The sequence below is a fragment of the Microtus ochrogaster genome, chromosome 6 (genome assembly GCF_000317375.1).
Source record: "Microtus ochrogaster isolate Prairie Vole_2 chromosome 6, MicOch1.0, whole genome shotgun sequence".
Taxonomy (NCBI): Eukaryota; Metazoa; Chordata; class Mammalia; order Rodentia; family Cricetidae; genus Microtus; species Microtus ochrogaster.
This window is the reverse complement of record NC_022013.1, coordinates 29,290,766-29,307,468: the sequence shown is the minus strand read 5'-3', so window position 1 is coordinate 29,307,468 and position 16,703 is coordinate 29,290,766. Positions and strand designations below refer to the sequence as shown.

The following is a 16,703-nucleotide window of genomic DNA, read 5'->3' as shown; positions in this document are numbered from 1 at the left end:
AATGTATTTAGAGATATGCATTTATTCCTCTGGAGACCAGTCTTCCCCAGCATTTAGTAATGCAATTCCATAGTGATTTTGCATGCATCATTTTATTGATATTTTCATTTGTTCATTACTTAATGTTTCCTTGATCAGACTGTGTCCTCTTTTTTCACTAGGCTGTCCGCTGTTAGGGAGGTGCCTGGAGCTCCACATCCCGTATAGCAGTTGGTTCTGTTAGCTTGGCTACACTTTCCTGTTCCCAGGGCCAGTACGCGACATGGGTGGCAGTTTCCTCCTACTTTATACTTTATACTTGGTCTCTTCTGGACTTGCTCCATTAGTGAGTGACCTGCTGGCATGATAGAAGAGGCTTCTGCTGCAGCAGTTGCACAAAGGGGCATGGGTGGAGGCTCCTAAAAATTCCACAGTTGTTTTCTAAACTCCCAGTTTTATAGGCATTATGAAAGGATAATGGCCCAGGATCTTCTTTCGTGCAAGAACATGAGAGTGGCTTAACCTTAACACTTCACAAAGGCAGCAATGAAGGTTTGCATTGTGTTTAGAGTGTCGTAAAATCACCATGCAGTACCACTGTGTTTCACTCTCTCTCAAGTCTTCAGCCTAATTGGGTTAGAAACGGATATATAGCTCCTGGTCTTTATTCCAGAGATGAACCTCTGGATAGCATTGCATCAAAGATTCTCGCAAGTAAATAATTAATTGGTTTAGAGCAGACTGACAAATATAATTAAGCAATTTATAGTTGAAATATTCAGTCTTTCTCTAATTAGTGACAAAGGAATTACCTGAGGCTGTGGTCAGATGAAATACTTCCCAGTTGAGTTTGAGGATAAAAGGAAGTCTGGGATTTTTTTTCATCATAGATTTATTCATTAGCTGTAATCACAAACTCTAAAATAAAATGGTCTTAGGAAAAATTTGAGTTCAGTTAAGTCATGCCGTTGGTATATATTTTTTCTATTGTGGACGGATGGAACTCTTATATAATCCATCGTGTGATGAGCCCTGTGTGCTTATTTCACTGTTGAAATGTCAGGAAATATGACAAATGTAAAGGAATGAAACTAACTGAATACATGAACAAGAGTTCTGTTTATGCTTGTCAATGGTATCATTACAATACTTTTTAAATTTTTATAACCCCTTTTGCAAAATATACTCCATTCATTGAACTGACGTAAGTGTAAATGAAAATTTATAGTGTATGTTTGAAAGTCAACTCAATAGAAAAAAGTAAATATATATTTATATTTTTAAAACCTGTATTTTGTTGCCCTTTCAGTACAACACAGTTGTATGTAATTAATCTCTTTAGGGGAAGCTCAGAAGTCTAGCAGTTAGCAAATGTCTTACCACAACACTATGTCTAAGGATGAGAGGAATATTATTTTCAAAAAATATTTTCAGTAAAGTATACAATACATATAATTCAAAAGAATATATATAGACTGGAGGTTGTCATTATTCCAACCAATTAATTGAGGCTCTTATTTCTAATGCATTTAGTCATAGCTTGTCATCTTCCTTGGTACTGTTTCTGTTTGTGGGCCTTTCCCTTTGCATGTGTGTGTCTCGTATGCTCCCTGACTATCAGAGAATTTGGTTCCTTGTAGCCATATGATTAAAGTCACTAGTGCCACCGTGCAGCCATCCTCAGTTGCAGAGGCCCCTGCTTTCCTCTGTCATATGATCCTTTCACAGACTAAGCCAGGAGAGTCTTTCTGGTTGAGTCTCTCTGACTTAGGGCTCACCAGATTATGTGAAGCCGGTTCAGAATTAATGTTCCTATGGGTTAACTCAAAGTCAGCTGGCTGGGAAGCTTAATTATATCTGTACAAAGTAATCTGTCACATAGTAATGATGATGATGTTGATGATGATGATAATCTGGAAGCAATATTTTGTTTCTTTTGTTTATTTAAATTTTTAAAATACTAGTTTTATTATTTGAGGACTTTACACAGTGTATTTTTAGCTAGTCTTCCTCCTACTCCATCCTTTCAGCTCCCCCCATCGTACCCACCAAACCATCTTCCTAACTCACCTCCTCTTTTTTTATTATTTGTATTCAAAGCCCCGGTTGTGATTAGTGTTGACTTTGTGCAGGTGAGTGTGGGCTGTTCATTGCAGCATGGACAACCCATCAGCGGCCACAACATCGCACTAAGTAGCCCAAGCTCACTTTGAACTCTCTAGCCTGCCCCCACTTCCTAAATCCTGGGGTTACAGGTACCCCCACACCCAGCTTAGAAATAAATGTCAAGGGGAAAGGAGTGAGATAAACCTTATAATTCACCTTATCACAAAATGATAAATTAGCTAGACCATCAGCCATGTTTACAGTAATTGTTATCTTCACAGATTAAAAGTTAAAAAATGCATTTACTTACTTAGTTGAGTTACTGTTTTACACTGACTGTTTTTGTTTGACTTATCTAAATGTAAAGGTTGTACTGGAAGTGCGGCCATTTTGAAGTGCCTTTTATACTTGACCTTTGCACACTTACAACAATGAGGTCCTCCCAGTAGCATCATCTCTCTCTAATAGGGCTGATTTTCTGTGCATACCGGGATATCCACATTTCCCATTTCAGCCTGTGGCTGCAGTTGCAGTGCCTATCAGGCCACCAGCCCTTGCCAGTGATGCCAAATGAAGTCTTCCAATAATTGTAAACACCTGTGCATATATCGTATGCATTAGCTCAGTGTATACAGTATGGCAGGGTTCTTACAGAGCAGGGTAACATGTGAAACATTCCATGTATTTTCTTATAATTGTCTAGTTTCATAGCAAAATTGTGCAGAACTTAAGAATTTCCTGACACTGAAAATGATATGCCATCAAGACTGTTAGGTAGTCTGTGATGTAACTCGAAGGTTATGTAGAAAGTCTTTACTGTGTGTTTCCGTGGTTCCTAATGTTGGGAGGCATCAATGGCAGTGGCCCAGAGACACTTGGGCAAACTACCTAGCACGTCCTTGCTGGAACTCTGGGAAGAGATGGGGCCTACAAACTCAGCCTCTTCTGTGTTAAGCTTCTCCACTTGCCATCTTGTGGCTCTGTTGTGGTTTCTTTGGTCATACAAAAAATTAAAACAACTATCTCATACTTATCTAGTCTAATTTAACAGAGACAAATGTTTTTATTTTGTATGTCCACATCATACTGAAGATTAATTTTTCCTTTTTTTAAGAATTATAATTTATCTAGTGATAGGATTTTCTGTGGCTAATTCTGGTCCCAAACTTGCTGTGTGACTGGGAGATTACCTTGAATTCCTGATCCTCCTGGCTCTACTTCCCAACTGCTAACATTATAGGTGTGTGCCACTATGCCTGAATTCTGTTTTTTAAAACTCTAACTTTATATAGACCACTCTATGTAGTATAAAGTGAAACATTGGGACTGCATGGAAGCTGCTGTAGTCATAGGTCCCTTCTCGTAAGAGTTGCTCACCTGCAATGTAGGAGTCATCCCTTGTGTTATGTTTTTAAATGCTTTAGTGATTATTCTTTTTTTAAAAAAAATATCCTGAAGAAATTTTCCTGGTGTGGATATACCTGTGTTTAGAAGAGAACCTATAGGTGAAAGAACATCGTGACTTGGTTAGAAAATATTCTGTCAAAGGGAGGAAAGTGAGATGCCAGAAGGGTGTGTTCAGTGAGTGCCTACTGGCCAGGCCCATTATGCTGTGCATCTTAGAAATCAAACTGAAGTCTCTGAGCCTCTTCTTAACCATCAAGAGGACACATTCTTGGTGTAATACTGAAATTAGTGTAGTACTGAAATGCCAGTCGATAGGTGGTTTACCCACAGCATTCTCCCACATCTGTGTATAGCAAGTAGTTGTATATCTGAGTATGTGTGTGTGCGTGTGTGTGTGTGTGTGTGCGCGCGTGTGTGTGTGTATGTGTGTGTGTGTGCACAGAACAGGCCAGTTACACATTCAAAAGCAATTTGTCTTTTCTGTAGCCAGTCTCTGCCTTTAATTCTTTGCAATAATAACCACAAAATGTCATTTTATAAAAAGAAATACATTGTAATTACAAAGGTGTTTGGAGATATAACATCCCTGCTGATGGTAAATATTTGACCTAATTACAAGGTCCTCGTAAAGGAATCTACCTGCCATCGCCTCACATGAGAGCATGTGCATAGTAAGTGAACCTGTTAGGATCTCTGGCCCTGTTTGTTACTTTATTACTAACAGAAATTTGAGAGGGATGACAGACCTGTAAACTTACTGTTTTTAAGTGTGAAAATGTGCCAAATGGATATTTATGTGTTATTTGCTACTGAAATTGTTGACCCAGAGACAGTATTTAGAGATGGCAGGGGCTTTGACAATCATGTCCAAATTCTGTTTAATGCATCAAGGAAACAGGCCAACATTATTGGGTGGCTTGCTTAAGGTCACATGATTAATTATTGTCAAACCTCATAGTCCATTTTGTTGTAACACAGGTGTGCATTGTTAGAGGCCCATTTAAACATTTGACAGTAGTTCCAAGTAGGAAATGCTTCCTTGTATTTAACATAAATCACTTCCTGTTGTTGATTTTACTATTTAACCAGCATAATACATTTCTAAAGTTGCTTTATGTAGATTTCAGTCAACAGCTACGTAATTGTGGGGCCCATTGTCAAAATAAAAAGACGTTTTGAGGTGACAGTCAAGTGGCTGATTTTGGACCAAAATAGCCTACGCCCACGTTACTATCCCTGTGAATCCCAGATGTTTCCCTAGGAAAATTTTCTTGATAAAGATTAGCATACGTAACTACAGGCTTAGATATTTTTATATGCCATGGCTATTAAGGCAGAATTATTTTTTCTCTGTCAATGAATGTATGCTGAGGAATTTCACTGAGGCTTTTCCAGAAATTTCTTGAGGATCCTAGAGCTGCACCCTGAGAAATGAACAGTGTACTTGAGCTCCAGTGTCTAGCATGCAGGAGCCAAGTTTGCCCTGAGTTCAAAGAATAGTATAGCTACTCAGAGCCTACTTTATTCATGGATCTGGTGTTAAGCATTCTATTTGTAGGATACTTTACGATTAAAAACAAAGGTGTCTATTAAGATATATTTTCTTAGAATTCAAATGGAGGCTACTTGTACCGCTTGTCTTTCATAGCGATGAAAGTCACTTCGGTGGCAATGTCAATGTGCTGTAGCAGGTAAATTGGCCTCACCTCAGTGAGGTGTGAGTAAACTTTTATATACTCAGTGAAACAATAATGTGATCTCATGTTTGTGTTTAAGCTTGTAACTTGCTTAGCTTTTTGTTGCATCTAGTATTTCTGTTGAATTACAATCCAGTGTGTATATGAGTGCTGTTAATGGTGGTAGATTATACATGCACTATTTCAAGGCAAGCCTTTTTTATAAAAATACTAAACCCTAACAAAAGTTATGTCCAAGTGATCCATTAAGCCTGAGGGACAACTTTTGTCCACAGACTTTATTTTGGCTTTAAAGACATTTTATTGCATAGCATGAACATGATAAAAATGCCACAAATGTAACCTTTCATGTAAATATTTTTATTGATACTAGTCTTTAGAAACTTCCCTCGTGTTAATTGTTGTCTATGCACATAATTTTAAGTCTTATATTTTGCATTAGATGCTTTATAATATGGAATAAAGTATTACTACAGGGATGCCTCGCTTTCAGAAAGCAGAGGCTCTGGAAGTGATGCCCTCCTGCATTGCCTTTTGAAAGAGGAATGTACATTCCAGTAAGTGGAATACTGTAACCTTCCAGTGTGAAAAGTTAGTCCAGGGTTCCCTGCTTTGCTCTTCCCCCTCTTTTAGGAGGCAGGCAACAGTGCCACCATGAGAACAGACAGGTCTTCAACATTCTAGCTGTTGGCTTCCTCAACTCGCAACAGCCCTCCCTGCATTTAAAGAATATTTGACAAGCCCAAGCCTTTAAGTAGACATTTCAGAAATTGAGCAATACCCGTAGTATAATCAGACTTTATATGCTGATCGTCAAATTTAGGTTATTCTGCAGTGACCCTTAGTAAGATACCTGAGCCTTGCCAGGTCAGTCTGTGTGTGTAACATGAGATTAACATGAGCTCATTTTCATTGCTTTTAATCTGTTATAAGGAGCAGTGTCAGAGAAGAATATAAAACATGGAAACAGGTCTTCTCAACCTGTGTACATGCTCCCGAATGTGCATTTTGTGGCCAGTGTTCTCCAGTGCCTTTTATATTTTGTCTTTTTTATAATGAGACTAAAAATAAATACACACACACACATCAACAACAACAACTAAAAAAAGAGATTATGAATTTGAAAGAAACCAAGGGGCATGGGGAGTACATGGGAGGGTTTGAAGGGAGAAAAGGGAATGGGGAAATGATGTAATTCTATTACAATCTCAATTTTAATTATTTAAAATAATAAACTGGTAAGTTGATTATAGTTAAAATGAATTTAGACCTGTTAAAACATTAAGTTTTTTTCTACATGTTCTGATGGCTACATGTTACAGTATATTTATTTTTGAATGAAAAGAGACCCAGTGCCCATCTTCCTGTTGGCATCAAACAGTCCTCTGATATGTTAATGTGGCATTGGGGGAGCCCAGGCACAGGCTTTATTTGGATGCATTCCAAGTCTCAAGGAAAATTATGTGTGAAGAACTGAATTTTCAGCATTGTCCCCTTCCAGCGAAAACTGATATTGACACAGTGTGCCAGAAAAGAAACCCTGCATATTGGAGCACAATATGAGCATCTCTCAATGTTTACCAAGACCATGGTGCATCTTTACTATTACCTGGCCATTTAGAATATAAGGGTCCTGATTCAGTTGCTAATGCAATTTCAGAATAATTGATTTTTAAATGTCTTATTTGGGAAAGAGTAACATTTTTTTTTTTTTTAAAAAGTGTTTTCTGCTGTAGCAGAAGGACACAGTGGGGTGGGGGCATCATTTGTTGCCTTTGGAGAAGGGAGGGCACCAGGGGTTTTCTTGTAGCTTGGCCTTTTCAGCCAGACCTCACCTGGCCACAGGTGTAAATCATAAGGGCTAGGGTTTTTCATCACTTTCTCAAATATAGTTCCTTTGTATTCAATACCAAAAATGGTCAAACTTTTCCTAATGTGGTTTTCAAATACAGTAAAGAAGAGGTTTAAAATTTGACGTGTTGTAAGTACACACACTTCACACAGATAAAATTGTCTGAAAGCTTTGTGGGAAAATCCATTGAAAGGCACTGTTTCTACATGTGAGTAATTTATAAATATCTTCCAATAAGCAACCCACTACACTTCTGTTATGAAAAAATGATGCTTATATACAGAATATCCAGCGGAGCTGAGAGCTTGGTTCTTGGTGTGCTGCAATCCTAGTCTCTAACAGATTTAATAGAGGACAATGGACGAGCTCTGTAGCCATGGCTTGTGGATGTTCTAACAATGTCCCTGCCAATCTGTGACCCACTGTCTCCTGCACAGCCTGCTGGTACTCGCTGCTGTTTGTCTCAACTCTCCTCTAAGAGTCTAACTCTCCAGAGTGTAGCTTCCTTCATTCAAGGGACAGGTTTAGCTTTGAAAGTGCAGTGGATTTACTCATGGAAACATTTTAGAGAAATACCTTCACTTAATTTTTAATAAATTACAGCATTTCAGGTCGCCAGGATAGCTCCGTATTTAAGAAGGATTCTGCAGTGAAGACATTTGTCTGAAGCAGAACTGTCCTTGGTTTTCCCATTTTTTTTTTGTTGTGATTTCAAAGATAAAATCTTACGTGCCAGGCAGGTTTCAAACTCCTTGTCTGGCTGAGGGTGACCTTGAACTTCTGCTTTCAGGCACCCACCTCACAAGTGCTGGCTTGCACTTCTCCAAAACCATGCTCACTTTTGTGTCACTGGGCATGGGACCTGGGGCTTCGTGCATGCTAAACACATACTTTAGCAGCTGAGCTGCATACCCAGTAGGAACTGTCTTTTAATGAGTCTCATTGCATTAATATTTCTTCATTTCTCAATCCTGTAGCTTTTCTTGAACTTTGAGATAAATCATTTTATATAGGTGTATTTTTTTAAGTAGTCGGATATAACAGAGATGTAGTGTTCCATGGCTTTTGCTAATCATAAGTAGGAAGGAATGTAAAACATTATGTCAAATGAAATTCCTGGATTCATTTCTGTGTAGGAAATCATGCTTTTTCAAAATTAGTAATGGGGGAGATGAAAGTTGATATTTTTCTGACTTACTGATTTGGAATGCTGGAATTCAACTTTAGGAAATCTGAATTCTCATAGTCATTGTTTTTTTAATATTTTCAACAGCATTTTAAGAAACAAAAGAGGCTAATCCCTGAAAGGACCGTGTGGAAATACTTCGTTCAGCTCTGCAGTGCGCTGGAGCACATGCACTCCCGAAGAGTCATGCACAGAGGTAAGAAGCGCAGGAAACGGTAGCATCGTTTTCAGACATGTGAGCCGTCAGGCAGTTCAAAATAGCCTGTGTCTAATCCACTGCAGTGCTCTTCTTTGGATACTTTATGTCCAAATTATAGTTTATTAAGATTACAAGTCTATATAAGTAAAGCCCTACTGGGTTATAAATAAGAATGAAAAGTATGGTTTTGCTTGGCTTCTCTGAATATCTTGCTTGTCTTATCGGTAAAGCAAGTTAAGCTGCGGAAAAGCAGCTGGATGTACACGAGGAAGAGGGCTTGCTTCTTCTCTAGATGAAAGGTGTACTCTGGCTACACAGATTGCTTTAGTCTCCAGCCTTAGTCCTTATGGAGTCTTCATTATCACTCCTGTGGTTGGGCAGGGACAGTCGCTAAGTGACCGATGCACTGGTTTCGGAGTACTAAAAATTAGGAAGCAATTTATTTCAGGAATTATGATTTCTAAAACTGTCTAATCTTAAATACAGTGCACACAGTGCTGCTAAGCTATGATGTTATAACTGATAGAAATATATAAATTGATCTTCAGTAGCATGTTATTTAAACTTGTTATAAAGGGGCATGCATTTATTTTGCGTCTTAAATTTTGATAAATATTCTTTGGAAATGGCTATTAGCAGCCTTCATGGAGGTGTATTGAGGATTCTTGTAGGACTGGAAAATTTGAAATATATGAAAAGCATTCAAAGTATAGTGAGTATTTCATAGTTCAGACTTTCATATTTAATATACATTTTGATTTCTTCTAATTGTAAATATCTATTCTCCAAATATAAAATTTCCCTCCAAATGCTCAGCATTCCATCATCTTTCACCTGATTTCTTCATTTCTTCGCAGATATAAAACCAGCTAATGTGTTCATTACAGCCACTGGGGTGGTGAAACTCGGAGATCTTGGGCTGGGTCGGTTTTTCAGCTCGAAAACCACAGCTGCACATTCTTTAGGTAAGAGACGCAATATCGTTTTTGGCTAGTTGCGTGCGTGCGTGCGTGCGTGTGTGCGTGCGTGTGTGTGTGTGTGTGTGTGTGTGTGTGTGTGTGTGTGTGTTGGTCATGGTTCAAAACAGGGGTGCCAGCTCTGCAGCATTGATTGCATTCTTTATAAAACTGTTCTGGAAATCAGCCGCTCCTGACAGGTGCCATGCCCGCAGTTCCCTGTTACCTTTTACACTGTTTCGATACTCTTGTTTATTTGACCTCAAGCAGGCCCTGAGGTTTTTGTTGTTTGTAGTGGTTTTTTTTTAAAGTAATACTGATAAGCCTGACTTTTACTGTTGCCATGGAGAGCGCCTTGTATCTTATTTGATTGCGAGATAACTTAATGAAGAAGCTCTAGTTTGGAAGACTTCACTGAACATTTTTAAATGCCAGAGGTAATAATAATTCATATATATTTATTTATACGAAGGACATGCGACTGTGATAACTAGGGAAGAAAATCTAAAGATGATCCATAGCAAATGAGAAGGGAAAAAAAATTCCCTTTAGAGTGGAAGAAATCCTCCTCAATTGGTCATATTAGAGTTAACATTACTTTGATGTCCTCTGTACCTAAAATAGAATTGGTGTAACTGAAACCTTGTATCAGCAATGCCAAGAAAATTGTTTAGAAATTCCTGGAAGAAATGCTCTTGAAATGAAGTTTTAAGCAGGGCGTCTCAAGGTGCTTTAGGCCCCAGTTTTCTCCCTGTGCGTGTAACACACAGGAAAGGGTGAATTCTGAAAGAAATTAGCTTTAATTTAATTGTGTCTGTCTTTGCTGTCATGATTTCCTTGGAAGCCACTAATTCCTTGGTAACATGTGAAATGAGGAGCTTTTAAATGGGCCAGTGAGGAACAATGAGTTAAACTCAATAACCAGTTTAACAAGCATCCAGATAACCAACTGGTTAGAGACTTTTAAAGGCTTTTATTTCTGACGTTTCCCCCAAGATTCTGTGTGCCTTTGAATCTGTCGTCTATCTTTATTAATAGTTGGTGTTGCACACAGAGTTTGGCTTGATTGAAAGTGTGGCGGAATCGCTGACACGTCCCCGAATTTCAGCTTTATTAGTTATGGGGAGCATAAGATTCCACACCGAACTGTAACATTTCCCCCTTTGCTTCACACTTGGCTCACAGAACTTCATTACCTTTTCTAGGCACAAAAGACTTGGTATGAAATTTCATAAAAAGTCAATAAATTTGCTTAACCCTTTGATAAAGTTTCATTTGAGGAGTTTGAGTTCTTGTAGTCAATGTGGTAGACGATGTCTAGAAAGAACTATCACTCTATGCTGCTCACCTGGTTGGCATGTCATAACAATACCCTTCCATTAATTCACTTGAAACACTAGTTTATAGTTGCATGCATACACACACATATTACACATGCCTGTGCACACATGTTTTGTTTAATGTATTTTGCAGCCACTCTTGAGGAGGCTGTAGTTATCCATCTAGCCTTACCGACCTCATACATAAAACTTGACGTCCAAATTTGAACAATTTGAGATGGACTCAGTCTGCAGCTTACTACTTTTTGCAAAGGCCCCACATAGGAATGACAAGCATATGTGTGCATCCCCAGACTGGGGTGATGTGTCAGTCTAAAGTGTTTGATATGGAGAATACAGCAAATTTTAGTTGATTTAAGAAATCAGTAAGGATTTATCAGATCAGCTCAAATCAGTTATGTACATATACTCTGCTGCCATGATTACTGACGCTGAGACACACTTCTCAAACTGTAGTCAGTGAGGAGGAGAAACAAGGCTCTTTGGTGGTGAATCCATAATGAATGAATTTCTTTAGTAATTTTTTCATTCTGAGAAAAAAAAACATTGCTCTTTTAAATTCTTTCATTCTTGCTGGCCTTTCGTGCACAATGTAGATTCTAATGGTGTGAAGTTCATGTTTCCTAAACGAAGTGTACCGAGAAACGGGTTCAAGTTTGCACTCCGCCTTAATGATCGTTGGGCCTAATGAAAATAAGTATTGAGAAAATGTCTCCGCTAACAATATATTTCTACAGTATAGCGGGACTAGAGATGCTGACACACTTTTTGTTGTTGTCAAGTTGGTCCCAGAATTTTTACTTCTAGAGAATTATTCCTCTGCTATTACACATATTTTTTATTAGAAGCAGATTTATTTGCCTCTCATAGTTGAGGATGGAAAGTAATTGAAAACATGGCCACCCATACAAATTTATTTTTCTAATAAGAATGTAGTAGAACAGTCTTATTTATTGTATATTGTTGCAGTTTCTGGCTTTACTGATAGCCAAGTCTGGGACATGGTTCATGCTTACACTAGACCTAAATTATACTGAGATAATAAATAAGATGTTTAATGCAATTCCTAATGAAAAATCAACAACAGAAGGGGGGCCCTAGGATGTAACTAGTTGGCAGAGTGCTTGTCCAGCGTGTACTCTGAATTCTGTCCTTAGCACCACATAAACTGTTCATGGTACATGCTTGTAGTCCCAGTGAAGGCAGGAGGACCAGAAATTGAGTTCTTACTTCCCACGCTTATTATCAACTCTACTTTCCTTCTTCATTAAGCATACCTTCCCCAGCCCCACTTTGTTCTGAGTGTGAGAAACAGCGTAGCATCCTAGATAGTCCTGGATTTGTGTAATCACAGCTCTGGAGCACCTCTGTCCCGGCCCTTTGTTAACTCATCTGGACTCATGTTCTAGATTACAGCTCGAGGGTCCAGAACCAAGGCTACAGCAGCACTCGGGTTGCAAGGGGTGACCACATGGATGGGACCAGTTGTGCAGCTTGAGCATCTGGAACCAAAGTTGCAGGGTTGTCATGTGCTTGCTTACTGGGCTCAGCTGCCAGAAACACCTCGGTTTCATTACTGGGCCGAGTTTTAATTGACTTTTGGTTGTGCTTTCAGAAAACACAACCAAATGTTGCTCAAGTTTCCTTGGTCCCGACATTTGATCATGTGACCCCCCTATAGGGGTGCAACCCATAGTTGAGAGAATTGGACAAGTCTTGGGTATTTATCCAAAGCACAGAAAACAACGAGGTAACTTGATGTGCTGAGAAGAAAGTGGAGGAGATTTAACAAGTGTGCAGTGGGGCGGGCCTGTCTGGGAGGTAAACTGGCCATCTAAGGATCAGGAACAGGCTTTTGTAAGAGAACCCAGGCAGGGACTTCTCAGGCTCACAAGCAGCTGCAAGATGAGCTCCAGGTTCCCTGGGCAGGCAAGGGAGAGGTCGTGCCAGGTTTAGGAAGCATTCATATTGTATTCCTACTGTACTGCCCAGGCACAGCCATGAGTGCCCTTCATCTGCTTCAGGTCAAGCATGTCTGGGGTTGTCTGCTCAGCTGACTCTGGTTCATCCCTGTGCCAGCAATGCTCCCCTTTCCCTCTGAGGATCTGTGGACTAAGAAGGCTGTTGATCGCTTCTGTGGGGTGCAATGTGGACTGTTCTCCAGGTTCTGTCTCCTTTTACCTCCCCTCTGCTATATACGTGAATTTAGAATCTCCCTTTTGTGCTTTGCTACAGATATGGATAGGGCTGTGTATCGAGGGAGACTGAATATAGAATACTATACCTTCCCTATGAAGTTCACCTTGTTTTCTTTCATATTGTCAACTTCACAGATGTAACAGATGTTGGGAAACCTGTTACCTATTCACATCTTGAAAATTTTATGGTAAAGACACAGCTCTCTCTTGATCCAGCTTAAGGACAACTCCCAACAAAGTTGTGACCCCATGGGACCATAATCAAGTGTGCTGAAGCAGAGGTTGTGTGGACCCACGTTTTCTATTACGAAGAGCAGAGTGTTTCGGTCTTGTTCTCTTTTATTTCAGTTAAAACAGTGCTGAACGCAAACTGTTGAGCTGATTGCATAACTCACTCATGAGTTGCGTGGCCTGCCATGAGTCCAGATCTGCAGGGCTGTCACACCAGTTCCCGTTATTCCACTTGGAGACATTAGTCTGACAGAGTCTGATCAGTTCAGTTGATCAAATATAAGTTGGCCCAGTATGGTTCTTGTGCTGCTGCCAGTGGGCAGTAACACACACGGGCTTCTCTACAGCCTGCCAGTCGTTTAACTTATGGCTGCATCTCTCCTGGTGCTGAGGAAAGTGCAGAGGGGTAGGTCTTTGCTTCTTCGTTTGGAGCTATTCTCAGAGATTTAGTTCCCACTCTAACAGTACTTAGTGGCATTTTTCTGGCTTTCTGTCCAATCTGGAATCACCTAATCTTCAGTGCATTACCTGTGAATCTTCTGTGAAACATACCCTGTTTTCTTGTGTTCTGAAGTACTTTGGCTGCTTCCAGACTTAGGGAAAATTAAAACAAATTCAGCATCTGGTGCTGTGGGACATTTGAACTCATGGCTGTTTTCTCCACTATCAAATTCAGCGGCAGAGACCTGAGGAACAGGCGCTAAAGGAATGGGACTTAGAGACTGGTTTTACATAGCAGGCTGAGTTGAACTAAATGTGTTAGTGTGGGTGAGATTATGTGGAAGAATGAAATATGTTTCTGCATCAGAGCATTTTGTGTCTCTTGTCACCCAGAGTCCTTTGCAGCCTGCACTTGGCCTTCAGTGGCCCACCCTCCTCATGTAACAGGATTTCAGGCAATCTCGGTCCTATATTGTCTTCAGTTCAACATTTGGCTTTGATTGCATAAGGCAGAGAGAGCATGGCGATCACTCTCTGGCTGCTAACTAAAGCCTCCTGCTTGACTATGACACAAAACCTTTCCACTACTAAGTGTCTTATCTTAACTGACTGGGCAAGCCCACTCTGTGTCAGGGAAAGGAGAGCCCAGGAATAATGCACAGAGATAAAGGAAAAATGCCTTATCTGGTCTTCTGTTGGTGCCCTATTTATTTATGTGACTTGGCTGTAGCCACCCAAAACAACCAATAATGAACTCTTCTAGTGGAAATAGTTGCGAATGAAACAAAAGCCATGCATGGCCGAAAGGAATTTTTGTCTTTCTAACCTGAGTATCGACCTTGGAGACTGCCCAGTGGATCTTCAGTTGGCTCTTACGATAAGCACAGTATTTGGGCAATCTATCCAGTTAGAATAAATGTTGTTTTACTTGTCAACCTTCAAAAAGTCTAGACCAAGTGGCATATGATCTGTTCCCTGTTTTCTAGTTTCCCTTCAGTTCAGTAGCTTGTGAGATAAGTACAGTTACTTAGATGCATGTCAGTGAATGGCCAAACCAGAGCGCACCATTACCATAAGCCATGGTTTTTCTATAGCAAGTGTTATTCTTCCTGTAGTGAGTATATTGGCATCTCTTACTTTCCTACCTACTGCCGCCCGCCAAAAGATAACCCAAACAAGAACACCTTCTCAAAGTGGTCGAGGGAGCTCTCAAATACCACGCGTTTTTATAGCACTCTATGGTTTGCTGTACTCCTTGGTGTCTCGTGTGGGTCTCATTGTAGCGTGAGTCTGAGGCACATGGGATTGAATTCCCACTCCCCCACACAGTGCAGGAATCCCCAACAAAGCACTGCCTCCCACACCGCTCCAAATTCAATGGGATAAAAACAATAGGAATGTATTACTTTGCAATTTCATGGGTACCACATCCAGTCTGGATCTTGGTGAGCTAACTAGAGTGTATCTGCAGTGCTCCTGGTGGCTGTGGTACAGCATTTGTTTCTGGTTTCCTCTAGTTTCTGGAGCAGAATTCAGCTTTTTGGTGCTGCTAACACTGTGGCTCCTGTTTGCTAACCGCCTGTTGGGCTCAAGGCCACTCTCATGTTCTAGAAAATGCTTCCATTTTTTGGCCACAGTATGAGCCTCCCTCATACTCGGGTCTCTTGCTCTTTTATTGTATCTCTTTGTGGTCATCTAGGATGATCAGTATTGTTACAGGTATAATCTTACACCTGTAGAGTCCCCTTTGGCAGGTGTCATAATGCAAACAAGTGTAAAACTGAGTAGGAAGATCACAGGACCAGCCTTCTGCCCATTCACCATTGTGAAAACCAGGGGGTTTAATGGTAGAATGGTTTCATTTCATTTTCAAAATGGAGTGGTTTCTTTTTTATTGGGGGGGGGGGCTGTAGTATTTTAAATTATTTCCAAAAGTTTCTTCTGGCCACAGGGGCTTCTCACTTCTCTCACAGACATGCTTCTCAGTGGCTTCCCTTGCAAGGACTGGGATGTAGGAGAGGAGAAAATAGCAACAGGAGGGAAGCTTGCTTAGGAAAATTAATCTGAGATACAAATACCACCACCACACAGCGTGCTCCTGTGCACGCAGTTGAGGTGGTATGGACTTACTGTCGCTGACCCAGCGAGCTCCTGCCTGCTGCAGTGACAGATGCACTGGTGTGTAGATGCGGCTGTGCATGCTTTCAGGACATCCCCAAGAAGAGAAGGTGGAGAGGATTTTTCTGTGTGAATTTAGTTGTTGCATGTGATTGTTCTATACCCTAAAATGAAATAGATTTCTATATCTAACTAGAAGGTACCAACATTGGTATCTAGAGTAGACAAATACTTGAAACCCCTGGGGAGAAATTATGCTGCTGCTGTATCATAGGACAGCCTGAACTCTGTTTATCTTTCAAATGGAGACAAACATCTCTCTGGTCCTGTGATGTTGTCAGCAGAGTAAACGCATGCCCACTGTCCGGGCCAGATACCAGAATTTCACACTGGAATCTCTCGAGTGTATATGCGTGTTCCCCACACTGTTTCCAAGTGTGATGCGTCCTCTACCTCCAGCTCAGAAAATTAGTGTTTCTGAAGCAGGCAGTGAGACAGCTTCCTGTCTGGTGCCAGGTGCCACCTGCGGTCACGCACTTGTTTTCTCCACACCTTTCCTGGCTCCTCTCCATGAGTCCATCTTTGCCGCTCTCCTCGCATCGTTCAGGGTGGTGTGGAGCGTAGAGGCAGCATATGTTCAGACAGTCCTGGAGGCCGCTTCCGCTGGTTTATTTTTAACTTCCTGTCCTTTCCCAACTTAAGTAATTGCTCTGTGAAGAAGCTATTATCTGTTTTAAACTGTGCACATTTAACCTCCCAGCCACCATAACAAGTGTTTATTTAAAACAACCACAGTAGTGTAGCATCGTGTAATTTTCACGTGCAGCCCCCTGAATTTCCAGCTTTTCATGCTAGTTTCTCTTCTGCCTTGGTTTGGGGAGGCAAAAACATTTTCAGTTACATTGCACGGTCATCGGTTTAATGAAGTAACTGTCTGCTAAATGGGCTTAAATTCTAGATTGCCCTGGGCAAGTCTCCTGTCTTTGGCAACTT

The 16,703-nt window shown here is 40.4% G+C and overlaps 1 protein-coding gene across 1 annotated transcript in view; it reads left to right on the top strand.

Moving 5' to 3' along the window:
* Positions 1-16,703, top strand: part of Nek7 (NIMA related kinase 7) — a 135,155-nt gene that overhangs the window by 95,613 nt on the left and 22,839 nt on the right. Inside the window, exons 6-7 of the mRNA XM_005348444.2 lie at positions 8,315-8,423; positions 9,284-9,391. Of these exons, the coding sequence (XP_005348501.1) occupies positions 8,315-8,423; positions 9,284-9,391 (217 nt within the window). The remainder of the gene's footprint in view (positions 1-8,314; positions 8,424-9,283; positions 9,392-16,703) is intronic.